This window comes from Hippocampus comes, unplaced genomic scaffold, assembly GCF_001891065.2.
Source record: "Hippocampus comes isolate QL1 unplaced genomic scaffold, H_comes_QL1_v1.1 scaffold67, whole genome shotgun sequence".
Classification (NCBI taxonomy): Eukaryota; Metazoa; Chordata; class Actinopteri; order Syngnathiformes; family Syngnathidae; genus Hippocampus; species Hippocampus comes.
In genome coordinates, this window is record NW_017805221.1 from 1346216 (window position 1) to 1373665 (window position 27450).

At 45.2% G+C, this 27450-nt stretch overlaps 1 protein-coding gene across 3 annotated transcripts in view; it reads right to left on the bottom strand.

Moving 5' to 3' along the window:
- The window catches only part of pitpnc1b (phosphatidylinositol transfer protein cytoplasmic 1b), a 17753-nt gene extending 2113 nt beyond the window's left edge, over nucleotides 1–15640 (bottom strand). For 2 of the 3 annotated variants that reach the window (XM_019869179.1, XM_019869178.1), the window contains exons 1-9: nucleotides 15506–15640; nucleotides 9319–9467; nucleotides 7064–7152; nucleotides 6805–6812; nucleotides 6158–6229; nucleotides 5464–5553; nucleotides 4891–5046; nucleotides 4142–4205; nucleotides 1857–1934 (exon numbers count right to left, since the gene is read on the bottom strand). In XM_019869179.1, coding sequence (XP_019724738.1) covers nucleotides 1857–1934; nucleotides 4142–4205; nucleotides 4891–5046; nucleotides 5464–5553; nucleotides 6158–6229; nucleotides 6805–6812; nucleotides 7064–7152; nucleotides 9319–9467; nucleotides 15506–15625 — 826 coding nt within the window. In that variant the 5' untranslated portion in view covers nucleotides 15626–15640. Of the gene's footprint in view, nucleotides 1–1856; nucleotides 1935–4141; nucleotides 4206–4890; nucleotides 5047–5463; nucleotides 5554–6157; nucleotides 6230–6804; nucleotides 6813–7063; nucleotides 7153–9318; nucleotides 9468–15098; nucleotides 15437–15505 lie in introns of those variants that run through there. The other variant, XM_019869180.1, reaches the window with a different exon arrangement.
- Nucleotides 15641–27450: the final 11810 nt, after the last annotated feature.

Genomic DNA, 27450 nt, shown 5'->3' on the forward strand with positions numbered 1-27450 from the left:
GTCATATTTTTTTCCGTGATTTTTTTTTTTTTTAATCTTACACAGAAGAAATATACACAAAATTTAAAAAAAGTGCAATGAATAAAAACTAGCGGCGTTTGAATGTCATTACTTTTATTGTAATGTTAAAAGAAAAAAAACAAATGGGACCGATTTTGATCCCATTTTTCAATTGGCTGTTTCTCACACGGTGTCTCAGAAGATTGAAAGCAGCTCGCATCAATCGAAAGACAGATGAGAAATGACCAGTTTCCAATTTACTCACGTCCAATCAGGCTAAGTGGCGCTTCACACTTCAGCTTGCCATGAGTTGAACCCCCTTTTTGTGATTCAAGTCCAGCCACTGGTTTTCCCCTTGGGGGGTCGCCGGCTGACTTTGAGAGAGATGCGGACGACACCCTGGACTGGACGCTATATCGCACGAGCCAACTTTTTACGACTCCGGAGTAAAATGACTTCCATTTCATTTTATTATGGTGGATGAATAAAATCCAAACCACTAATGTGCCTGCGTGCTCGGGGGCCGCACGCGAGCGACGGCAGGCGAGTCGAGCTGCAGGCTCTTGAGCAACGACTGCGTATTTGTGGCACCTTGAAGTCTCATCATCATCATCATCATCACACACACATGCACGGGAGGGGTGATGGTGAGCGAGAGATAAAGAGGGAGGCCACACTGGGATTTGTATCTGCGATATTGCTTCCACCAAGCCAGTGGCGTGAAGGACTAGGAATTTTAACGTAAATTTTCGCTGTGTGTGTTCAATGCACTACATGTTTGCACTGTGGTTGAGAGAGGAAAGTCATTTCATCTGTGCTGTATGTTCCACATAGAGCATATTTGACAATAAAAGCTGACTTGACGAGACTTGATTTGACTTCCGTTGTCAGGTGTCTGTACCGAACCTTGTACAGTACATTTATTTTTTCGTTAGACTACTTCCTGTCCATCAAAGAGAAGGCGACAATTAAATGCGACAGGTGAATTGAACTGTGCCTTCTGTTATGCCTGCGACTCGCCAACGGATGAACTTCCGGCTGTTGGAAAACTACAGTTGTTGCTTTACATTCAAACTTCAGCTTGCAGCCATCGCGAGTGACACCGGCCTCAAACTGCTCAATTTATGCCTTACTTCTTTTTTTCCTTCTTCTTCTTCTGATTGTCATTTTTATCAAGTTTGTTTTATCTTGAATCTGATGGACGGACGGCACTTTGTGTTGAGAGCATTGCTTGACGATGTCAGCTGGATTCTGTGCGAATACATTGCGGCTTCTGCCGTTGAAAAACAAAGAGGAAACCTGGTGCATTTTGACGAAAGTTCTCGTGAGTCACTTGAACATGATTTGTGATGTTGTCGGTTCACTTCTGATCATCGTGTCAGAATATGCCTCGTAGCAAAGTTGTTTTGCCTCTTCATTTCGAGCACTTTGCAAGTCAACAAAAGAGCCAAACTAATGCGCGCGCAGACGTTTAGTCCGCCGAGCCGAGTTATCCAAAGCGAAACGGTTTCTGCTTGACTGTCACTTTGTACCCGAGTAAATTTTGTGCCCGGACTTTTTTAAAATTCTATTGAAGTAAAGCAGTCGCGTCCGTTCTTCTTCTCCCGCGGCACTTTTGCCACCTCTGCATCAGGATGAGGTTGGCAACACTAACCAGCAGGGGGCGGGCCGTGAATACGCGCACCAGCTGTCTCCGTTCCGCTGCTTACCGGAGCCACGCTGTGGCCCGATCACTTTCGGAGATCTGGCCCGCCAGTACCCACCAGAAATGGAGGAAACTTTATTTTCACTTTCCAGGGACTTCAAAAATGCTCCGACGACATGTCTGTCACCTGCCTGCTTCCTCCATCTCTCACCTGTGCTTTGTTTCACTTTGATGTTGGTCTTCTGTTGCATCATCTTCTCGTACTGTCTCACCTCCTCCAAGCTCAGCCCTGTGAGTGGAAAACGCACACACACACACACACACGCACACACACACACACATTGTCATGCATTAGCAGAAGGAGGTGCACACAAAGAAACACAAAGCAGTGGTAATGATGGGAACTTCTCTATTACTCTACTATTTCATTGAATATAATACTACTACTGTGGCTAATTAAAGACGACTTTCAACACACACACACACACACACACACACACACACACACTGATTAATAGGTCCGCCTTCCCCAATAGAGAAAAATCACAACCTTGCATTCATGTTTAGGCTTGATGACGGCCCAACAAAGATAACGTCTGAACTATCGATTTTTAACCTCTGACTTGCTGAAAAAGTCGCTTCATCACCGTTTTTGTGCTCTAACTGAAAAGCCCGAAGATGGCCAAGGTGGTGCCAAAGCCCGGTGTAAAATTAAAGCAGTGCGCTGGCAGCATTTCGTAGTGTCTAATGGCAGGCAATCAAAAACCTTTTAGGGTTTGGCTTCTGACAGGTGATGATATGCTTGAAATGTGGCGACAGCTCGACTTGACTTGCTTGATTTTTGCCACATCGACTTGGGACTTGCTTGAAGTGGGAAGGTTTGGACTTGAGACTTCCTGATGACTTGCAAATGTTGTCCATAACTTTTGGGCCACCTCTGGTGCTAACTGTATGTCCATGCTCTCGCCATTGGGGCGGGGCCGGGGGCAAGGGGGGGCATCAATCCCGAAAAGTTCAATGCAGTGGAAAAGTGGCATGATGTCGGAATCAATCTTGGCATTGTTGTCGTTGAATAATGAAAATAAGAATCTGTTCGTGGAGAAATCTGCTCATTCACTACATTCATCTCATCAACTGACCCATTTTTGGGGGACATCGTTTTTATGTTTCTTTTGGGTCTCCCTAGCAGGCCCATCACTCTAGAATGACTTCACTCGGGAGGACCACATGCTCTTTATGCTGCACCCTCTCCACACACACACACACACACACACACACGCACACACACCCACACACACACACACACACACACACACACTAGCCTCACTAAAAAGTGTTTTTTACTTCAGGCTACACAGCTGTTGATTCCCAATCCAGAGTTCTCTTCACATCGCGTGTGTGGAAATGTTTTTATTTTCCCATGCGAACGTTTTCCTGCAAATTTGTAACATTTGATTAAAGCAAACCTTGAAGTAATGACCACGTTGCTTTTGCCGCGTGGCTCATGACTATGCATCTGGGATTTGCATAATGCGTTGGAGTGTAGTTTTTGCCCCAATTCGAGAAAAAAACAAAAACAAACCAAAAAAAAACCCCTCCATACAGAGCCATGATGCTGCCATTAAGTTTTGAGCTCTACGGGCGCGTTGGGAAATGTTTTGCAAGCATGCACTGCTTCGCTCCAACCGTTGTCGAAATGTGTCGTTTGGTTATTCGGAGGGCACCAAAAGCGGCGTGCTGGCAGGCTTTCGAGGGCGCTCCAACTGGGGACACGGTGCACCGGTGCGTCAAGCATTACAGATGGAACACAGTTCAAGCGCGAGCTGCTGATTGGTTTACAACATCGGCTGCGTTCGGAAATGAATATGAGAGGGCAGCGTGCTCTGCCTCTCTAAACAGACACAATCACAGAGCGGTGCACGGGCCGCAGGGTGAATTTCCGAACGGGACCCTCACGTTCATGATCTCGGTTTATGCCAAAAATTTTATAAAAAATTAAAAATCGCCATTCCTTGACTAGTCTGACTAAGAAGGAAGAAAAATAGCCGGAAAACCTGCCAAATCGTGAGGTAAAAATGCACTCGATGAAGTTACGGTCGCAAATGAAAATACGCTACAGAGTGAATCGGCAACAACCGAAGTAGCGAAGGGGCATGGTGTCATTTGAATTTGCCCGCGGAGATGATAAAGAATCGCTAATTATTAATCCAATGACTCCGAACGTCTTTCCCAGCGGGTATGACTTCCCACATGATTGTTGAGAGAAAAGAAACGGCCCGCTGCTCACTGCATCAGTTCGAGTTGAATAAAGTTTAGTGGCTGAAATAGCGATCCCGCGCCGTTGTTTTTCGAGATTTGTTTTTAAGATGGCACCGGTCAAGGAAACGCACAGTGAGTGGCTGACTCTCCAGTTGCACCAGCAGTGCAAAGGTCAAGTGCACGATTGCATGTTGATGTCATGGAGTGAGGTGAGGCGTCGGGTGTTCTTTGACCCACCGTGCCATTCGTCCACCCAAGCCACTGCTTGCCGGTGACCAATCAGGAGGATGTCCCGAATGTTCTGACGAAAGAAGAGATGACAAGACAATAAAACGCCACGCCCTGCAAACTCTCTCACACTTTCCTCGAATTTTCCAATGCGGCTCAGCATTCACACAAACATTCAGACGGTGGCGACATCGCCATCACACTTGTCCAAAACCTGATGTAGGTATTTCCCCCCCCCCCCCCCCAAAAAAAAAATTCAAACCACCTCGATATCAAAACAGATCATATCAATGACTGGAGATCCAGATCAAATGAGCCGAAATTTGCAAGAATTGGTTCTGGATTATAGGCCACATTTTATGTTGCGAATCAGATTTCAATTGTTCAGAAATCAATGAAAGCAAATTATGTAATAATCATAACCTTTTTTTTTGGGGGGGGTGGGATGCGCTGCATACATTTGCCTGTGCGCGAAGGGGTTGCGAACAGTGCGCGACTGCACATGCGCAAGGCTTTGAGGGAACATCGCTTGTCACTGTGACTGTGACTGTTCATGGAAACCGGCACAACATTTTGTTTTTTTGCTTTCTGTCCTTTGCAAATATCGTTTCCTGAATTAGTTATGATAATAAAAGCTGCGGCCCAATTAGCCGCCCGCACGTCATCCCCATCAAGTAACAAGGAAGACTGTCATGAATACTTTGGCAGCTTGCGCCAAGAAAAAAAAAAAAAAAAAAGTCACAAGGTTTCCGTCTCACTTTGTGGATGAAATCCTCAGTTTTGGTCTGCAAGCCGTACACCTCGAAGCTGCAGTGCACTTTCTTGTAGGAGCACATGATGGGCTGGTGGTCCTCCCTCCAGCCCTCCTCCAGAGGCCCTCGCTGAGTCTTACGCGACTGCCAGCGAGACAGGTCCTGCGCCGAGCAAACACAGGTCCCATCAGCAAAGGTGCCGAGCCAGCGGGGAAAAAAGCCGGCCGGCCCTGTGAGGCGCGTGAACAGGACAAGTCGGGATTGCGGGCGAGCAAATGCTGTTAAAGTGTCACGGTGTGCATCGGCGACTTAAGGGTGATTAAAACGGTGATTTGAATATCCTCCTCGTGCCGTTTCAAGCGGGACTCGCTTGCGATCTTGTTTTGGGTTTTTTTTTTTGTTCGTAATTATTCTTATTCTTATTTTATTTTTATTTTTTTTAAGAGAAGGCGTAAATGGTGCGCATGTCTGCCTCCGCGTTCAGAGCTTCTGGATTCAAAATCACAAATCGTGAGCCCCCGACGCGGACACTCATGTCGCCGTCGCCTGATGCCTTTTGTGTCGTATGACTGGACGCACCTCGGACTCTTTGTAGTGCTTTTCGGGTATGGGGTCACTCAGGATATCCAGGAAACTCACATGCTCCGCAGGTGTCGGCGTGCCGAATATCTTGGTCCCAAACAGAGAGAAAGCATGTGAGGAGATAAAAACAAAGACAAGCTTCAACTTGTCTGTCGGTGTGTGAGGAGGCCGAGTCCCCTCGCCGAAGTGCACATCAGCCAAAAGTCATCTGGAGTAAAAAGAAGCCCGGTAATTCCTTCCTTAAAACATTAGTTTGGAGACGGCGGAGGCGTACATCGGGAGTCCGATCTGGACCAAAATGTCGAAATTAGGACTTGTTATCGAAGGCATCAGCTCGGTCGATGTGCCCTCGGCGTACTGTCGCGTGAAAACTACATTTTGACATCGCTGCCTTGATGCACACGTACGCCGTGTAATCATGCTCAAAAAGACTTGAAATTGAATTTCTCCTTGTAGCAAAAAAAATAAATAAAAAGGGAATGGAATTACTGGGAATGACATCGTATTTTTTATTTTTTATTTTACGTAATACCTATTCAGGGAACTTCACGATGTCTTGTAAAATTGACACAGCGCAGAAATGAGTGTTGCTAACAACCCGGCACTACCCTAGAGTGTTTTGTAAGTTATGTACGCGAACTGATGTCAGTTACTCCAGCGGCTAATTCTCTCTCACCTCGCCCATACTCACATTGTCGTTGGAGCCGTTGTTGTTCTCGAATCGCGTCTCAATACGGACGCTGAACTTGGGCAGAAATGACAACTGGAAGGTGACCGGAAAGCAACGTCATTAGAGTTGACGAAAACTCATGAAATGACTCCCAACTTCAAATTGGTGAATTGAAATGAAATGAAAACACAAAATGCTTTAAAAAAAAAAAAAAAAATGTTTGTAAAACAACCCAAAACTAGAATCATCGAGAAATTGTCCTTTGTGTTCTGGGTTCATTTTGAATGTATTCTTTTTTGTATCGCTGGACGTCCGTAAAGAAAACGGAAGGCCAAACAGTTGTTTGTATTCGGGCGGAGTATCGACTCCGATCGGACAAATCGATTCGATTCACGATTCACTTCGGTTTATTTTCGATTCACGAAATCACTTTGCGCAGTCCTGATTTGACTTTGACGATTTCAGAGCCTCCAGCACGTTGTTTTCATTCAACGCGAAAAGTCACAGGAATTTACGGGAAAAAGATTGATGCTTTCGTGAACCAATATCGGACCATCAATGGGAAAATTGGAATCAATTCTTCATTTTTTTTTTTGGTTAGGCCCTAGTGTGTACACATCGCTTGAGCTCTGTTGGGAGTCTACGTATGATACGGAAAGAAGACTTACCGAGTATTCTGTCGTGCCGCAGATGTTGAATATGGAAAAAAAAAAAGGGGGAGGTGTGAAACTGCGTTAGCTACTCCCACATGCATCGACATGGATTTGCTGTCATGCGTATGCGCTCAGACACACATACGAGCAAATATGATCAATATTTGATGGCACTCGTGCAAACATTTGTTGAAAGTAAACATGAGCTGCATAATGATTGGGCGTGAAAGCGCCGCTTAACAATGAGGCAAACAACAAATAAACCAACAAGCACCTGTGATGGTGTACGGGTAGAAATTCCAGGCCTTCTCCGTCACGTAGAAGAACCGCGGGGCAAACGCCTTCGCCCAGGCTGGCAGCTTGCTGAAACCGCACCGGGAGGAACGAGGACGGGGAGTGGAGCCATACGCGCACACACACACACACACACACACACACACACACATGCACGCACGCACAGAGAAAACAAATTCAAGAAATGAGTTTCGTCGCCAGATTACCTGTGGGCAACTCTCTTCACGGCACTTTTTGTTTTGCGTGACTCATGGTTGGAAAGTCACGGCTAACGCTTGTTCCGCGTCACGTGGTTGCAAGCAGTCAAAATCATTTTTGGGGCGTGATCATGTGGCGATGCGTCAATTTCCATGGGAGCCAAATTTGGTTGGCTGAGGACGCCTTTCTCGGAAACAAAATACTTTTTCAGGTTCTTTTCAGGTCATACTCCACACGTTTGCCTACTGGCTCGCGGTTTTTATGGCAATCACTGGATCAATCAGGTTTTATTTAAAAAGCACTTTTCCTATCCCCCCCCCCCCCCCCACCAAAAAAGTGGTCCACATGGATCATAAACAACTTATGCATGTCGGCCATTCCACTCAATCCATGCCATTCGCTCGTCGGAAATCTTTCAGAATAAAAACTCTCAATGTGATGCTAGTACCCAAAATGTCAGGCAACGTTCTTTTTTTTTTTTTTTTTTTTGGTCACTGTTAAACTGAAGCGCCTTATTTGACTCAGGCAGGGGTGTCAAACTCATTTTTGTTGCGAGCCACATTATAGTTACCGTTTCCCTTGGAAGGCCATTGTGAACCCATATAAAGGAGTCAAGAATAATCTTTTTTTTTTTCTTCTTCTTAGTTACTGTAACGAGGTTTGGTCACAAGAAAATGTTATTTATTACATATGAGAATTTGAAATTTTGGTGCAGATTTTAGGAAGTAGCATGGAAATTGCCATGTTCGATTGGCTTTTCTGGGCCACGTAAAATGATGCGACAGGCCAGATTTGGCCCCTGGGCATTCAGTTTGACACCCATGGACTAAGGGAGCTAATTGTAGGAATGAGTTTTTACTATCGAATTTGCTCACACATGAACTATAGCTACATGGCATTTGTGCTAATACCATGTTGATCCTAAGCATAGTCCAAAGATTTAACAAAAAATGTATATAAAAATAAACAAGTGAAGTAAAAAAAATAAATATAAATACTATGAGTCAAAATCAAATATGCTAATGAGTGAACTCCATTTTAGGCCTTCCCGCTGCCCGCAGAGGATGTGAATAATGCAACTTTTATGTGACTTGTGGAAACCTCTGGCATATCTTTATCGATGAGGATGTGAAGTTGTTAAGGTGAGCCATTATGGCGTTCACGGTCCCTACTTTGGCGATGGGTGTGAGGACTCCTGCAAGTTCTGCTCAGCTCAACGTACCCATTAGATACTAAGTACAAGTATGCGTGTGCAACAGCTCAACTTCTTTGCTGATGCCGACCAAAAATTTCTGGAGTGAAGTCACAATGTACTGAGTGCATTTGAGCAGGTTTGTCCTTTCAGAACTGGGTGGTAAAATTTCAGCATCGAATGTGAATCTGTATGTGTGTAACGTCTGGCATATCTCCACTAATGGGGACCGAAAGTCCCAGGAGCACAGAAAGATTAGGAAAATCCTCCGCGGTGTGAACATTTCTTCTTTCGGAGTTTATTTTCAGATTAGTTGGCGGCTTTAAAGTGGTGATTAGAATAAGCGTCGAGGTTGCTTGAGGTTAATGAGTTAGGTGAGATTAGGGGTGGGAAATTAATTTCGCAGTTAAAAAATTTGGAGGGACAATCACCATTATCTTTATCAATGGCAACAATGTCAGCGTCAATTGCGGCACATATGTGCAAACCTTACCCAGAAACGGCTCAGATCATAACAGGACAAAAGTAATCATGGCCGTGCCATAATTACTGAAAGCTAAAAAAAAGAAAGATTGCCCCTCTCATCACACAACATGTACTCGCACTTGAGAATTCTTAAGCCGTCTTGGCACTGTCATGCGGTATCGGCCTCAGCATGTCGCTGGCACTTGGACTTTGCATACAGACAGTTCAAACGTCACTCCGGGAAGGTGTTGTGTCGAAAATGCTTTGACTGCACGCGCTGAAGTCATACTTGGATGGCAGATTGTGCAGTTAGTCATCCAACGAAACGCAATCGGATGCCTTCATGGCGCTGCCCCAAAGGAAAACAGAATTCTTCTTACCTGCTGAGGTAGATTCGTTTCTCCGTCACCTGTCCCGGGCCGTGCTGGGGGTGAGTATCGGCCTCGTTCCTCACCACCTCCACCCCTTCTCCACTCCCGCTCTGCTCGCAGCTGTGCTTGCTGATCATGTACAGTTGCCCGATCTTGTACTGGAGCCAGAGCGAGACACGGGATTTCAGGCAACATTTTCCCACATTGCAAAGACGCAAACAATCTTTGATCAAGCCAACACGAGAGGATGAATACGCGACTTGGCGCCGTAACGTTGAAGCTGACGTATTCTGTTGGCGCAGCGCCGTCACGACAGGTCAACAATGGCGCCCTTTGAGAACAGCCGCTGACAAGTAGTACGTAACATTTACGGTACAGATATACGGTAGACCAGGAGTCTGCTGTCGGCAGACGCCATCTTGACTTTGTCGCCCAAGAACTCTGAATGGACTATCAACAATGAAGCCAGAGAGCAGCCATCTTACGTTGCCACTGTTTGTGACAACTTGGGATACCCCCCTCCCCTCCCCCCCTCCACTAGAAACATCGGTGCTTGTTTTATGCTATTTAAGATCCCTATCTGAAATAACGAGAGCCTCTTAAAAAACAAATTTGGCTGTTTGCGTGGACCATTCAGCGTACATGATCTCAGTTTGTGAATTGTGACTGACAGAACTTCGGTTTACATTTTTGCCGCGATGGGCTTTGCTTTCATTTCGTCATTGATGGCTCTGACCACATGATGCAGAGTAGCACTCAGATGTCTTTTGTTCCTTGTAAGAGAACATTTCAAAGGAAATGTGCATGTAGCCCTTCTCTCAGACTTATTGGTACAACCACATGCCGCACACGGTGTCATTTTCGCCGCGTACAAACCAATGCGTTCAAGTTCGGCGGGCTTCGTGAGTTCCTTTTTTTTCTCCCCTTTTTCCAATTAAAAACTTGATGATTTGTGACATATGATTGTCCCAGGCTGGATCCACATCAAAATCCTGACCCGATGAAAGTGTGTTTACTATTTGATTCCCAAAGTGTTTGTATCTAAAAATATCTCGTTAAATTTAAACGGAGTTCTCTCATTCCGTTTGTTTGCTAAACTTTGAGCGTGTACACAAGGAAATGTTTTATTGTTCTGGCTGGCTGCGTTGTTCAATAGCTGCATGTTTGTCCAGTGAGAGCAAATAAAAGTGTGTCTGACGTTATCGCGAACAAATATGCGACATAATTCTGCATCCCAATTCCGTCTCCCCCTGGCCTGTACACACAATGCTCAATAGGCAAGCCGGCGGTTAATGGCGTGTTTATTATGTGCCACTGTTTAGCGGTGCTGGGGATTATCAATGTGCCCCTAAATAGTACCAAAAAAAGCATGAAATAGTTTTCTATTGTGTCAATCATTGGAGAAATCGATCAGGCCTTGTGGAATTGCCTTTTGTCGACAAGATGCAAGTTACAAATAGGGCCTGACAGATGTGTTTTTTGAGGCTGATGCCAAGTCCAATATTTGGCAGAAAAAAAATCCAATAACCGAATCGTCGGGCGACTATTAAAAAAAACACTTATTGGCAAAGACAGATATGAATTATAGGCAGAACATTTGACTGTTTGACACGACCTAGTCCTTTAGTATTTGTTTGTCTTTTCAGCAGAGAGAAATTTCCCAGTACAAAAAAAAAAATGGTTGGATGTTTAATCGAAATTTCAATTGTGATTTCACCTGATCGTTAAAACGATTCATGCGTAGAGCGGAACGTTGCTTTTACAAATTCCCCACGTTAAGAATGTACCCCGAATGCACCATGTCGCTTGTGTAGCAAACGTTTCGCGTTTATGTGATCTTGCCGTCCCTGAGCCTGCTTTGGACTGTTTCATGATAACACTAGTTGACGTTTACTGTTAAACTAAAAGAAAAAAAAAAACAATTTCATGTATTGTATATTTAAATATTTTGTATATTTAAGTACAATACATGCGATGTTTTTAAGACATTTCTAGCACTAATGATAAGTCTATGGAGGATCCCATTCAAATGCTAACCGGAAGTTAGCATCGACTTTGGGACTGATATTCCTTCAAATAAAACACAAACGCAGTGGAAATACATACACAGAGGGAAGATAACACCACTCAAAGGCCACGAATTCATCCTAATCTGTGAAATACAAGTTATATTCACAGCGTTCAATCCTAACTTCTTCTGTTCTCATTTCAAGTGTGTACTCCATCCCTGCACGGCACCACACTGCCCCTATGAGGCCAAAACGCGCAAAAATTGCAATCAAAATAATCCAGATTTTTTTTTTTTTTTTGACCGCTGTGTATGTACATCCAAATGGGATGAATCCATGCTGTCAAAGGACGAACGTGTTGTTTTGATGCTAATAATGATACACACTGTGTGTAAGAGGTCGTTTGGCTTGCTGACACAATCTTTTTAACCTCTCAAGTTCAGTTCCGGCACGTTCATATACTTCCCCTCTGATCTTGCTTTCCATTTATCTTGCCTTGGCTCAACATTATTTCTCATAAATAATTCTTGTCTACTTTAATTAAAAAAGAGCTTTGTTAGCATAGGATGGAAAGAAAAAATAAAACGCATGCAAAATGTGATTCATTTCTGTCACACCAAGGCAGGTGACAAAAGAAAAATGAGGCGAAAAAGGAGATTTGAGGCATCATCCTTCACTAATGACATTTTGATGACGCTACTCCTCCTCCTTGCTCTAATTACTGTACAGTGTCAACACGCAACATTTACTTACAAGTCATTAAAAAGATCTTTTTTTTTTTTTTTTTTTTAAATTTTGGCACAGCCAAGGTAGAACGGGCCCTGCCAGATGAGCGGCTAGATTTCGCATGAAAGATTTGGATGTTTATCTTTCAGACAATCCCAGCAACGCGTGATGTCGAACAGGCTTGTCTGCTTTTCAATCACAAGCACAAATTCTTAAAAAAAAAAAAAAAGACAGTGCCAAGAGACTTGGCATTCATTTGCTTCCTGCAGTTTTCAGAGAATAAAGGTGAGGATGACTTTACAAAGAGCCAACCCGTCCGTCCCTCCCGAGCATGTGGAAAGGTTTTGAGGCGTAGTTTTTTTTTTTTTTTTTTTTTAGAATTGTTAAAAAGACATCTTTGCATAATTGTTCAACACTTTGTCTTTCCACTGGCAGGCCAAACCCAATGAAAGATGTCAAATGTTCAATTATGGATGAATATTTTTATATGCCGAAAAAAAAAAATTCTCATTACAATTTGTGAACTTTCAATCATGTCCAGTTTGATGATTCTTATTGACTATTAGTACTAATAGTATATGATTAAATAACGTCAATTGCATCGAGATTGATAGAGGATGAGTTGTGGACACGAGCTTTAATTGACTTGTAGCACCTCGGGACTTGTGTGTTTCTCACCAGACGCCATCACGTCAGTCAGTTGGCAAATTGGATTCTCCGACTCGGTATTTGGTGGCTGAGCGGCCCCGGCTCGTGTGTTGTTCAAGTTGATAGCTCATACCCGCACATCAACGGCACGCCTTTTAAATTCCGCGGAAAGGCTTTGAAGGCGAGCGTTAAGTGCACCCCTGATGTGACAGCGTCTTAAATGAGCCGCAGTCGTTCTTAGATTATTTCAGGTCAAGGAGGATTTGCTGCAGAATGAAGCTCCCGTGAGCTACGCTGATACAGTCAATCCCATCTTGGGTTCCTGTCATTGTTAACAGGTAAAACAAGGAGGGAGGGGCCGTAGGGGGGGTGGGGCAGTAACAGGAGTCAACTAGGAAGAGGACACGCTCGCTCATCCCTGTGACATCCCGCCCTTTGCCGGGATCGACTTTGTACATAAACTTGCAGGGTCAAAGTTTTTTTTTCTTTGTGTTATGGGTATCGCCAAACGCTAATCCGGTCCAACGGGTTTGCAACTGTGCAGCATGGAGTGCTTTGACACGCGGAGGAAGAGGAGGGAGAAGTAGATGTCGGCGATACTCATGTGTCATAGAACAACGGTGTTGCCAATCAACTAGCAAATCGTCCCGGAGAAAATACTTTTGCTTTCTTGTGCTCAGTTATGTAACATATTTGTCCTCATTGCTAAAAGCGCAACCGAAAGTAAGTAGAGTCGTACAATGTGGGGCGTTTCCTCCATGACCTTGCTCTTAATTTGATTTGCATCGTTTAAAACATTTTTGTGACGTGTTTTCAACGCAGGGAAATAGCGCCGCATTGTAAAAACAATATTAAAGTGAACACTAAGAAATTTGGCTACTTTTGTAAAGTGGGTTTACTTTATGTGCTGTCGCGGGCGATAGAAAAAATAATCAAAAAATTTTTTAATGTGATTATTTATCCTTCCAGCCATTTTCTAATCCGCTTCTACAATACAATAATAGATATATATTGTATTATCCTCACAAGGGTCGCGGGCTTGCTGGAGCCCGTCCGGGCTGTTTTGGGGCAGTAGGCGAGGTTCACCCCCAACTGTTTGCCAGCCAATCGCAGGGCAGACGTAGACAAACAACCGTCCGCGCTCACAATCACACTGAGGGACAATTTCGAGTGTTCCATGAACCTGTCGTGCATGCTTTTGGAACGTGGGAGTACCTTGAGAGAAAAGCCACGCAGGCACGGGGACAACATGCAAACTCCACACAAGAAGGCCCGAGCCGGAATCGAACTGTGCACTTCTGTACTGCGGGGCAGACGTGTTAACCAGTCGTCCATCGTGCCGTCCTGTAATTATTTATTGATTTCAAAATTTTGTGTTTATCCAATGACCAAAACGTCACTTTTTATGTAACTTGAAAAAAAACAACTCGAAAATCAATTGGTAACATCGCATTCAAATAAGAGCAATTACAAACATGGAAGACAAAATATTGGCTGCTCCTGCTGTGTGCGCCTTGGCCTCTTGGGGCAGCGTGGCGCCAAACAAGCAGTAAGATATATAGTGTATAAAAAATGTTGACTGCTCTTTATTCATGTATCTTTTTTTTTTCACAGATTAGGAAGAATATATGATTTTGGTTATGAGTAGGAATATTCGTATCAGAAATTGCTACTAATTAATTTTGTGTTAGCCCGTCAATGGGGATTTTACATCGACTGCTAGCATGAACGCTGCCAATGTTTATTACACTTTTGGTGAAGTTGTCATCGTCAACGCTTAAAATACTGCAATTCAAAGTGTTTAGTTAGTTAGCAACTCGAACTGAAGTAGAAAAACGGTCTTTCATATGAACGCATGCTTCATTAGCCTTTACTTTAGCCTACGACTAACAGAAAAGACATATCAAACTTTTATGTATCATGTTAGCATTGCTTGTGCTTGTTTCAGACATGAGAAAAGTTGGTTGAAAAAATAAGCATAGAATACATTTTGATCATAATATTGAGTGAGAGGTGGTGGAATTTGCAATTAGCTTATTTTTCAAACTGTTTATCAGGAGGGACTCTGAATACACACCGAAGCACCAGAGTTCGCATTTAAAAACCCCCAATCTCAGAACTGTACTCATCACCAATTACTGAAAAGGGGACATTGACCGCAACATTGTTACTTTTGGTTTATTTATTTATTTATTTTTTGTGTCACTTATCGGAAAAGCAAGGCAGACGGCAGCAAAATGGAATAATAAAAACAACTGAAAACTTAGTATGATCGTTGCTTCAGCCCATCGCAAAATTCCCGGCAGATTAGTTGAGTGGCTTTAGCGTAATCCCGCCACGAGTGTGAAAACATTCTCCCTCCTTGGCGGAGGTCATCAAAGCTCAGGTCACGACAGACACACTTACCTCATCCACAGTGAGCGGCATGCATATGCGGTACTCTTTCACCAACATGGTGCTGCCGATTTGGTTTTCTTGGTTTGTTTTTGGTGCGGTGTTTGGGTAGCTCGCATGCAGACACGCTTTGGCACACCGGTGACCTTTCTGGAAAGGCTCCTCTTCTGCTTTTTTTGGAGCTGGGGGGGTTTCTTCTCCCCCGCTGTCGTCACAGCTCCACGAGCTTCTTTCCGTCAATGAGTGCGTCGTCTTACTCTGCGCAGCTCTGCATTTTAGTTGAACTTTCCGATGTTTGCAGCGGTTTCCTCCTCCTCCTCCTCCACTGCCCCACACCCCCACCACCCACTTCCTCGCTTGACTTTTTTTTAGCTGCCACAACTGACAGAGAGCCAATTGCAGCAAACAACCAACTCTACCTGTTCCACTCCTTCGCTGGCTGTCTCTGTTTTGTTTGTGTCCTCCCTGGACTTTCCATGCGCGGCGTCGCAGTCTCCTCCCTCTCTGCGAGCTTTGCTGCTTTCCACTTGCCTTCGCATTCCTTTGCCTGCTCTTTGCTTATCTTTTTCTCTCGTCCCCCCCCCTGCGGTGCACGCCACGCCCACTGTACTTGGCGAGGGACTCACCTGTGTGCCTGCCCTCCCTCTTTCACACTCTTCTCCCTTCCGGTGGCGGAGCTAGACTTTTACCCTCGGGGTTGCCAAGGCTACCTCATTGGGTCCGCAAAAGAAAAAAAAAACGCTCTCACCAATCAACATCCGTTTTTATATGGAATAAAATTTGCACTCGCACGTGCGCTCAGTTACTGTATTCACAGAGTTGCCAGGTCTATTTAAATGTTTTTTTTTTTTGGTCTCGCTAAGGGTAGCCACATTAATGAGCCCACATTTTAAGGGTATGATCATTCAAATTTGAAGACGCAACGGCAATGAAATTATGTAAAAGTGAATAACAGAAATTGAGAAATGTCATCCGACAAGGCTGTAAAAGTGCGTATTTAAACTTGATTATTGCCATTTTTTTTTTCTCCAGGTCTGAATGTCATTATTCACCTTTCATTTCTTTGATAAGTTTGTTTACATCCCAGGGAACCGGAATGTTCAACTCCAAAGTAAAACGTTGGTAAAACCAAGTCAAACAACCAGTTCGCAAATTACAGAGAGTGATTTCAGGTCTGAACAGGTTTCGAATGCTGTCATATGAAAGAAGTAGTGAAATGCATGGCGCTGTCATTGTCATCCGTTCCCTCATCGTTGGTGCATTCAAAAACACACTCATGAGCATTCGGAATCATGTTCAAATATGCCATTCAGTTATTCAGAATGCCCACAAAAAAAAAATAAATAAAAGGAAGCGTCGGGAAGTCCGGATGGAAACAGTTCAAGCACGATCTGCTGACTGATTTATAACAGTCTGCGTTTGGAAATTGCTGGCAGAAGAAGGTGCTCTGCCTCTCCGATCACACACACTCTTTCAGTCGGATTGAATTCCTCGCTGACGGCTGCAAATGTACACTTTAACGATGACAACCTTTTTCTTTTTAGTCTAAAATGGCTTACTTTCGCTAGAATGCCACCAAGCATTGTTGCCACCATTAGAATGCTTCCCGAGCTAAAAGTCACGCATTTGTCGGCCTGACTCTTCTTCTACTTGTTCTTTCTCCATTTCTTCTTCTACTGTCTTTTGGCGGTTGGCAAATGCTTTTGGTGCAGGACCACCGGTGGCAGGAACGCAGAGAAAGTCAGCATGATGAGGGAACGGGGACTCGGGGTACTGGACCGAGGTTTCATTTCAATTTATGAGTTGCACCTGAAAATAAATAGCAGAAGCAGCCAAACTATGAAAAGAGTGTGATTTATCGTCAGGAAAACACGGAGAATCTCTCTGCTGGCGTTTTTGTTGTCGTTTGGTGGTGCCTTGGGGCGGGGCCAAACTATGTGAGCTCTCCACGCGTCTCCGCTCTCATGAAAGTGCAGCAAAAGCACATTTCTGGTGCTCTTTGCTCCCGCTGTATCTTATCAGATCAGTGTTTGGAGAGAGGAGGCGGTTCAGAGCACGGGAGGTGCCGGTCCGTCCGTCCGTCCGTCCGTCCCAGTGGACTCGGCGCACACTCAGCTCTGACTCAGCACAATTTACGGGACGACCGCCGACAGTATTCAAGACTTGATCGAGGCATTGATTAGCATCATGGATTTTTTTGGGGGCGGGGTTGGGGGGAATTCTGCTTTCAGGGTTGTTTGTAAAGGAGGCATGAGAGAGTTCTCAGATGAGTGATCCTGCAATAATGAAGCCGATCAGATGAGATTTTTTTTCCAATGTCAGATGGGTGCCTTGGCTCAATAAATGTTGGAAACGTTGCTCTTGGCGGATTATTACACAGTAGGTTATAAAAGTTCACACATCAGTCAAATGATTTTTTTTCTTTTTGGAAGGTACTTCGTACAGTACATCATAGCTAATGATTTCTCGCCATACCGGTAAATAATTATCAAACAAAATGCCGACGTAGAAATGTGTGTTTACATTGCAGCACATGTGCTACTAAACCAGAAACCAAAGCTTTTGATACCTTTTCCTCATATCCTTCATTTCCCTCTGGAATTTGACCAGACGGAGTCTTTCATGTTAGCACAGTGGGATGTTTTCCAGTGTTCTTTTGCTAATTATGAAACACACGTTGCCCCCACCGCAACCCGCAAGCTCGCACATGCTTGGTAGTAACACGAGCATTCTCGCCAGCCAATTTAACTGCGGACCAACGGTGCGATGAAGGGGCATGCACCCTTACAAGGAACACAACAAACGGGTCTGATAGGGCCAGATGACATTTTCATTTAGTGGTTGAAGTCAACGCCATTAAAGGTCTCAATGACTTTGTTTTCTTTGGTAATTGCATCAGCCCATATGTAGAGTCACTCCGCGTTCGCTTCCCCTCTTAACAAATGAAGGCGAGCCTAATAAAGTAATTAGTCGCTCGTCAAGCGCGATAACTGTCATGTGTACATGGCGAGAGTAAGATGGAATTTAGTTACGCCTCACTCGCTGGTAGCGCATAAAGACAAGCAGACATTCACGCCTATGGGCGACTTGCAATCTGTAATTAACCTTACACGTATGGTTTTTTTTGGGGTTTTTTTGCCACGTGTGAACAGGCAAACCCCACACAGAGGCCCGACATTCAGACATCAGACTCAGGAGGTCGCGATTAACCAGGAGCCACCGCGCTGCCCTTGGAGTTCTCGATTCTGTTCAACTGCTGTCAATCTGTCGCTATACTTTAGGGGTGCCCAACCGGGCGATCGCGATCAACTGGTAGCACGCAGGGGGGGGGGAGTGGTGGTGTGTCTGGTATTTATATGATATATTTTTGTTTGAGAGTACAATGCACCCTAAGCATTGTATTAGTTTCACTTTCACCCAAAAAGTTTTTAAATGAAATAAAATCGCAGGTCAACTTTAACCTCCTAATGTTTAACACAACGTGTTTATCGACATCCATTTACATTGCATATAAATCCGTGTGTCTGGCGTAGAGGCAACTGACTGCTTTATTACTGCGGTGAGTGACATGAATAAAATGTGTTTTAATCCACCTCGCAGTAACACCTTCACATTGCAAAATAATATTAAAAAAAAAAATTGATACAGGATAACATGGCGTGGCAGTAAGGAAAAGACAGAGACATTTTTAAGGAGGATGAATCCCGTTTTTACTAAAGCAAGAAATACAGTGACCTTTAACTTCCAGTACATCATCTCCAAATGTTATCAAATAACATGACCCCAAGAAAAAAAAGAAATCCAAACGCTTTTTTACTCACCGGAAATGCTGATTCAGACCTCCTTTCTTTGCTCCTGCTTGTCTTTGTAAGCTAGCTTTAGCGCCGGAACATGCTGCTCTGAAAGTGCCCCAAAAATCCTTTTCCAAGTTGTATCGAGACAGCCCGTAACGCTGTGAAATGACCTCGCAATGTCCAGTTTTGCCCGAAAAGTACACATTAAAAGGTATTTTTCATCATGTCCCACATCATCCTCCCCGAGAAATCAATCTCTGGGGCACACGTTGATCTCAACCAATCAGTGGGTGGCAAAACGCCGCCGTCATTCTGAGCCTTTATGAAGCCGCAGAGAGGTGAACTTAAAACGTGATTAAAAGGCCATCTCAGCCTGTGTGTGTGTGTGTGTGTGTGTGTGTGTGTGTGTGTGTGTGTGTGTGTGTGTGTGTGTGTTTGTGTGTGTTTGTGTGTGTGTGTGTGTGTTTGTGTGTGTGTGTGTGTGTGTGTGTGCGCACGCGAGTGTTTGACGCTAGCAGTCTGGAAGATGAAGGCCTTGAGCAGATGACTTTTACGTGACAACACACAGAATCTAAAATCTGATTGGATAAAAAAAAAAAAAAAAAAGAAAAAACAGATGTTGAAGCTGGGCATCCAAGTCACCCACTCCAAAATGATTGAATCCAATTCAAAGTGACAAATGTTGGTGAGCGCTTCTGATCTATTGGGCTGTGACTGCAGGCTAGCGCAGTAAAGAGTGAAAAATCATTTTCGTGAGCCAAGCAGTAGTTACGTTTCTTCATGAATTTCACATCTTACCTTGGACAAGACCAATGTCAATATCTGTTCCAGCTCGAGTCCTGAATTCCTTGAATTGTGTATTCAGTGTTCACACTCTCGTTTGGACAACATTCCAGTCTTGATTTTGTTACATTGGAGGCCTCCTCAAAAAATGCTTTCTTTGAACGGCGCGTTATCGCACGGTGCCCACAAGTTAGCTTGCTACGCGATCCATTTTTTTCCCCAGCCCGTTTCTCGTAAATTGCGATGGAAATAAGACGGATAGTTGTGATCAAATCTCACGACCGGATGGTTTGATGACTTCCTTCCTCCTGCAAGCCTCCCGATGTTGTGCTTCACAGTAGCAAGTGAAGCCTTTTATGAACGTCTTGCGGTGAGCGCTGTCCTTTTGCATCTGCTTCTGCCCGACAAGTAAGCGGGTGTGATGAGATCGGGGACGACTTCGTCACGCCGCTTCACCTTTTCACATCCCCCGCCGATGAAAAATGGATGCATGGAAAGAGACTTAGGCCAGCACTTTTTGACCTCCGCTGCGATTGTGTTCGTGCATTGTGTCATCTCAGCGATGGCTGCGAAAAATGCTGAGCAGTATTAAGATGAAAGCGGGGGAAAAAAAAAACAGATCATTAAGCGGTGGGCTGGCTGCCATCGCCGCATTGCCGGCTTTCCAATCTGGTGGCGCGTTCACGAGCCAAGGTCAAAGGTTTGGTGGTGTCCCATGTGAGCATGTGAATGATGGATCCTGCCCGCCCATGATGGAATAAGCGGTGGCTAGGAGGAGGGAGGGGCAGTGCGCTAGGAGTGGGGGCTTGGAAGGCGACTTTCTGTAGCTTTTTTTTTTTTTGTTTCGGGCAAAGGCGAAGGGGACGGCGTTAGGGCAAGTCAGAATGATGGATTCAGCAGTTTCGGAGCAAAAGATCACTCGAAATTGTCCGGCGTGATTGTGAGTGCCACTGGTTGTCCATGTGTGCCCTGCGATTGGCTGGCACCCAGTTGAGGGCGGTACCCCCGACGACTGCCCAAAGACACCTGGGATAGGCTCCGGCATGTGGATTAGAAAGTGGATGTGGTTGGACATGCGCGGCTGTCATTGTTTGGCACGACAGCAGCGATGGTGCGCTTAGCTCACTCACGCAAAGAGTCTCTGTGGACTGTTGTGTCCCGTCCTCAATGTTGTTCTGTTTTATTGTTGCTTGCTCTGCAACGCTTAAGTGGCTCATACCAGTCAAGAGGTGAGCGGCAGCATTCTGGACCAACTGGAGACACTTGGTGGAGGGTTGGCTGACTCCAAAGTCAAGTGCATGAGAGGAATCCAGCTGAGACGTGACGAAGGCATGAATGACATTCATGCTGTTTGGCCCCATGTGGGCAACCGAAAATACGATGCGCGAAATTCAGTTCTCGCGCCCGCAGCGCCAAGACTGCCTTTGTGTGAGTTGGACTGCTAAGACAAACTGGATGTCTGTGATCTCGGTTTTGGGCCGATCATCACAAAGTATTTAGGTCAGTCGGTCCGGTGAAAGAAGAGAAAACTCACGACAAGAGAAGAAGAAGAACAACAAACAACATGCTGTTCTCCTTTGAACAAGTGACTGAAAGCACAAGAGGCGAAAAGACAAAAGAAAAGAGAAGCTTCTTGTTGTGTTAACGTCTCCGCGTGTTGTGTGTTTTGTCAGATTAGCTGTAATCTCCTTGCGGTTGCGTATCAAACTGTTGCTAAAACATTGATCGGACCGGCTCCTTAATTGATACACTGGAGGGCCACCCCCGCCACGAGGGGAATCGTGGGCTTCCCCCCCCCCCTTGCATGTAAATCCATGTGTGATTTTAAAACATTTTTTCTTCTTCGAAGTGAATCCCTTCCCAATGGCCGGGATGAAACGCAGCGCTCGCTTATCCTTATCTAAGCCCAGGCTCCTGTGGGATCCGCCCCCCGGGAAAGGCAACAGCGAGAAAAAACGAGGTGCGACCGTGGTTACGACATCCAGACAGCGTTTCAATCCGTGCCAATTGATCACACCAACAAGAACACGCCACACAATCACCCAGCGAACCGTTTTAAGATGGTAATCAAGTCCCTGGCAGCCAAGTAAACGCAAAAGAATAATTCCTATCGCTACATATTCATAAGCCTTGGCGATCTGCGAAGAATTCCATCCGTTACAGTGACACGTGTTCGCCGATGAATTATATCTAAAAGTTGCCCGGTGTTTTCAATGTCATCATTCATGTGAAAAGTTCCACCGAGGATGGAGGAAAATCCTGTTTTGTCTCTGCGGACCTGGCGCCAGGGCAGAAAAAAACAATAACGGATCCATGCTGCAGCACGTGCGAGCAGTCGGATGACGGCGGGTGTGGAAGGGCCTTCAGGGGGCCCGTGATCAGAAGGGCGCTAACCCAACGTACTCATCGGGCCCCTCCGCGGGGACACGAGTGGAGGCGCGCTACGCTCGGATAGCGATGCCATGGACCGAAAAGAAAATGGAATCATTTATTCCGAGATGGAGTCAAAAGGATTTGGATATACGCTTGTGTGTGTGTGTGTGTGTGTGTGTGTGTGTGTGTGTGTGTGTGTGTGTGTGTGTGTGTGTGAGTGAGAGGAATGGATTAAAATCATGTTGAGCGGGTGCGACAGATAGAGCCCGACACTGTGGCCGGACTCCCCCCCCCCGACCCCCCCCTCGCCTCCTCATCTATTTTGCTCTGCGATGGAAAGAAAATTCAATTGCCGCTCTTTCTCACTTTCTGACCTGGTGTGTGAGCGAGAAAGAGAGAGAGCGAGAGTGTGAACGAGATCAACTCAGCAAGTCATTTCAAAGTAAATGCGCTAATCAAGTGTTAGGTGGAGGAATTAAGACGCTTGGAAAAAGCGACACTGCATCACTTTCCTTACGCCTTCTCCAGCATTTTTAGGCTTTTCCGAGACGTGACTGCCTTGGCAAATTACGGACTCACTGCGTGAAGTTAAAAAGCGGTATTTGACATTGGCACGTTAAAAAAAAAAAAAGAACGAACGTGCCATTTGGATGGACAAATATCGTTGACGAGCAATGCTTCGGTTGCCGCGGTATCTACATAAAAGGCTCAGTTGTGCTTTTTTAAATTTTTTTTTTTATATACATTTGCGAGTCATTCTCTAAAGTTGGTCCAAAGTATCCTTGTTTTTTTATTATTATTTTTTTTTTTCCTAGGTTCTTACTCTCCAAACATAAGACTTCATGGTCATTCTGGTGGTTTGTCAAACAAGAATAGCCTGAACAGTACAACAACGTCCAAGAGACAAAAAAGACGTTGACCACCAGAGGGAGACACAATGGGAGGGCTGACCGCTTGCCAGTCAGCGTCTCGATTTATTAAATGGCAAAGGGAGTAACAAAGGCAATAAAAAGAAAGGAAATTTCAAAATTATGCTCCAATGAGGGGGCACAGTGTGGGATCTAGAAAAAAAAAACACCTCAGCGCACAGCGCTATTAATGCAGGATTATTAAGACAACAAAACTCAGAGTCGCGGTTTTATGGTGTCCTGTTTATCGTAAATGGAATAAAGAAAAATAAATGGGAGGAGGGGTTGTGGGTGCGTAATTAGTAGCTTTTCACTGTGGATGAAGTATCTACGCCTGTGGCTACTGTGGTATGGTCTGTCTATGTGTGTTGCTTCACCGTTTGCGATCAAATGTTCCCCCCTTAGCGTTACCACAGTGAAAAACAGTTCCTATTTTTTAGCCTGTCTCGGCATTTCCAATTATCTGGGAGCATTAAGCTAGCAGACTTAAGTCATGTGTCTTTAAAAAAAAAAAAAAAAAAAAAAACACGGGCAGGTTACTGGAGTAAAATCAGAAGTGTGTGTCAAACTGATAACCCTTCACATTGATCAGTATTTTTCAATAAGATGGATGACACCTGCAAGCGGAGCATTTTAGTTTCGTAGTCATCTTTTTTTTTTTTTTTTTTTAATATAAATCACATATCGAGCAGGGGTAGGGGAAAATGCGTTGGTTATTCTTCAAGCCTTTCCTTTTTTTCGTCAAAATGTAATCCAATATACAGTCAAATGAAATCCACATATCATGTTGTGAAATTAACTGTGCAGTAAACGAGGGCACAAGCAGTTGCATCATCCAAATGCTCAAGTAACTTCCAGGAATTGCAATTGTGCGGCGTCGGATTGGAATTGCGCCGCTGTACTGCCGGATGTGGGCCAACGTGCTCATCAAGGGGGACGTATTACACACGCTGTAATAGCTTCATCAAGCGGCAGCAGCCTCGTTCCCGTACACCAGCTGACTTCATTTTTAACTCTTAATAATGCTTCTCTTTGCACATCCTCGCACCATTTCAATTATTTTGCCTTATCTTTTCAGAGGGGTTCCATTGCATTCCCTTACAGCTGCTCGTGGAGCCATAGATTGGGTTTCATTATTCACAGCCCCATTATTGTTTTTTTTTTTTTTTGAAGTGCTCTTTTAATGTAAGTGAAAAAAGTGGAACGTGTCTGTTCATTTCTAATGGCCTGGCAGGATCTGGGGGAGTTCAGCCTCAACCGGAGGCCACTTCAAGGTGCGTTTCAGACCGAACAAATTGCCCGTCACGGTATGACATATATCTTGCGTCCCATACCTCAGGCCACCGGGACACTAGAACGTTTCCCACCATTTGCTGTTTAAATGCACCTCTCAGCAACGACGACGGGCTGTTGTCACTCTGAAATTCCTCGGCCACCCTCGCTTTTATCACACGTGCCGAGTCACATATGTCAATACGGGTGCGTCAGCCATGGAGGCGCCGCCAGCCTCCGTGACACGTCGGGCCCCGGGTGAGCCCCCAAGGACCACATGAGTAGCCCCCGGGGCCTGTTCTCGAGACAATGTTGGGACAATTGTGATTTTCCCAGGAATGTTGTCGTCCCGATCCTTTGAAAATGTGAACACCGGCAGATTTATTTAGAGAAATAAAATGTTGCATAAGGATACACTAGTCACAAAAAGTTTGGGCTAAAACATCGTTTCAATCACTCGTCACGTGGCCTTGAGCATCTATTGCAGCTTGACCACGATGTCGTCGTCGTCTTAAGCTGTTCACAAGTCGACTTTTTGTCTGCTGAGGCGCGGCATCCCACTCTTCTTGAAGGGCAGTTTGTGGAGGTTCCAGAATTACACTCGGTAGGTCTGGATCGTATACCCGCCGATAAGCGCGGAGGTCACTGGAAGCCCTCTTCAAACCTCCTTGGTCCTTTTATATCTGCTCAGAATAGAGAAGGACAATTGTATCCAGCACAGAATGTTAAGTGCATGCCTCCGTGTGCACACAGCGTACGTTTATGTGTGTGTGTGTGTGTGTGTGTGTGTGTGTGTGTGTGTGTGTGTGTGTGTGTGTGTGTGTGTGTGTGTGCGTGTGCGTGTGTGCGTGTGTGTGTTTGTGAAAGCGCGCGAGAGACAGAGAGCGAGACTTACTGTTTGGTTGTTTGCTCCGAGCTAAACAGATGCGTAAATAGAAGATAGGGGAGTCCAGTCACATCAGATTAGACCAAACGGCAACATTCTCAACTCACACACAAGCGCAAACGACACTCACGCAGACACTAAAGTCGGGAGAATTGGCAGGAGGGAAAACGGGCACCGGCAAAGCAATGTGCCTCAGTCACACAGCGAGCCTTTTATGAACCATAACGGGAAAACAGCGCAGCACGGAAAAAGAAAAAAAAAACAAAAAAAAACACCCGGAGAGTGGATTGCTTTGTGACACACGCACGCACGCACGCAGAGTGGCATCAATACAGTTGGCGACGCATACCATCACATGCGCTTCACGAAGCCTCTCGTTGCCCTTCCAATATGAGGCGCTGTGGTGAGCTGCGATGATGATAACGACTTGATTGACGAATGCCAATCAAGATGAACTGCGTGCGGCAAAACGGGTTACCAAGAGAAATGTGCAAAGTACAGTTGCCGCGTCACCTTCGCCGCCATAAGGCAAAGTCGTCACATAGACATCGGGCCGGCCAATACGGCGAGTGAGCGTGTACATATCACCGAAGCGGATCCCTTATCACGCGGCAGCCGTCTTACCGCACCATCTGGAGCGCAGTCGGCTTGATCAGCCCACGTTCGAAGCCGTAGCGCCATATGGACGATGTGCTCAAAGTGCCTGTCACGGCGGACGACATGTGGAATCGCGAGCGGCCATTTAGATTCTTAATTGTGTCGGCGCACGGGCTTCATCCTCATTCCATCACAGAATCAGCCGAGACATTGGGGGGAAATTACCGTTTAATCAATTAATTAATCAACTGGACTCATCCCTGGAATGTTAATTCTTGTTTTCGCACATTGTTGAGGGCAACGGTATTATTCTGTCCTCCCTGAGCGCACCGAGTGCAGTTTGCCAGCTAGTGAACGGTCCTTCAAAAAGCGTCCAATGTTGCTGATGTCAAGCCATTTATGACACTGCAGTTGAAGGTTCCTGTAAAAGTGAACTCATTGAATGAAAAAAAAGTCACATCAACTAAAAAAAATAAATAAAATGAAAATAAATCCCCCAAAGATAACACTGAGCGGCCAGTGGTTAGTGTATTGACCTCAGAGTGCAGAGGTACCGGGTTCGATTCTGGCTCCGGCCTTCTTGTGTGGAGTTTGCATGTTCTCCCCATGCCTGCGTGGGTCTTCTGCGGGTACTCCGGTTTCCTCCCGCATTCCAAAAACATGAGTAGCAGGCTGATTGAACACTCGAAATTGTCTCTCGGTGTATGTGTGAGTGCGGATGGTTCAGGGTGTCCCCCGCCTACTGCCCGAAGACAACTGGGATCGGCTCCAGCACCCCCCGCGACCCTTGTGAGGATAAAGCGGAACGGAAAATGGATGGATGGAATAATGGGAGGAAAAAAAAGTTGGGCTGTAGGCAAAAGATGTAAAAGTGGTGAAGTTTGAAGTGACGGAATTGCAAGCCAAAGTCAAACATGATTAAGTTACAGAAAGAGTGGCAGTGTTATCGCAAAGCCTTCAACCATTGCAAAAATGTCAGGAAAAGCCTACTAGAAAACCTGCAATTTACTCGATAATTAATGCGAAGCACTTTAAATGGTGTACTGACTCCCTCTTAACCGGAGTTGCAATGTAATTTGTTCATTCTGAACGCTGCCAATTTCAGAGGGTTTGCACACTAATGCAACCACATATTTTTTTCTCTCAATTGCTTATTTTGACTTTCCCTTTCAAAATGAGAAAAAAAAACCCAGAATCCAGATGTACAGGTTATCAGACACATTCAAGGCGGGAAAAAAAAGTTTTGAAACGATTCTTGTCAATCTCATTTTGTATATCGCCCACACAATTTCAGGGGTGTGTAGACTTTTGATATCCACCATACACAATGCCAACTGGTTGACAATCACATGTGGAGCCTCGCCGTTTGGTGCTGGAGATGGATGGATGGATGGATGAGGAAGGAAAAGGGCGGGGTGGGAGGGGTTAATGCAGAAGATCTCAGTGGAGGAGGAGGAGGAGAAGGAGGAGGGAGGGCGGCGCAATCAGAAGGCTGAGTGGTTCTGGTAAATATTTATATTGCATTATGATACGTGCAAGAGTGAAAGAGCGGGAGAGGAGAGGCAGTATAAGGGAGGGGGGCGTGGTGATGGGGTTGCGGGTTGGTGTTGGGAGGTGGGGGGCTTGGCTAGAGCCTCCATCCCTTTATTAATTTTATTCCGCTCCGCTAAGTTTAGCATTCAACACGTGTCGCCAGTGATGCGGGGGGGGGGATGCGGAGGGAGGGATACAGAGAGAGAGAGGGCGAGTGA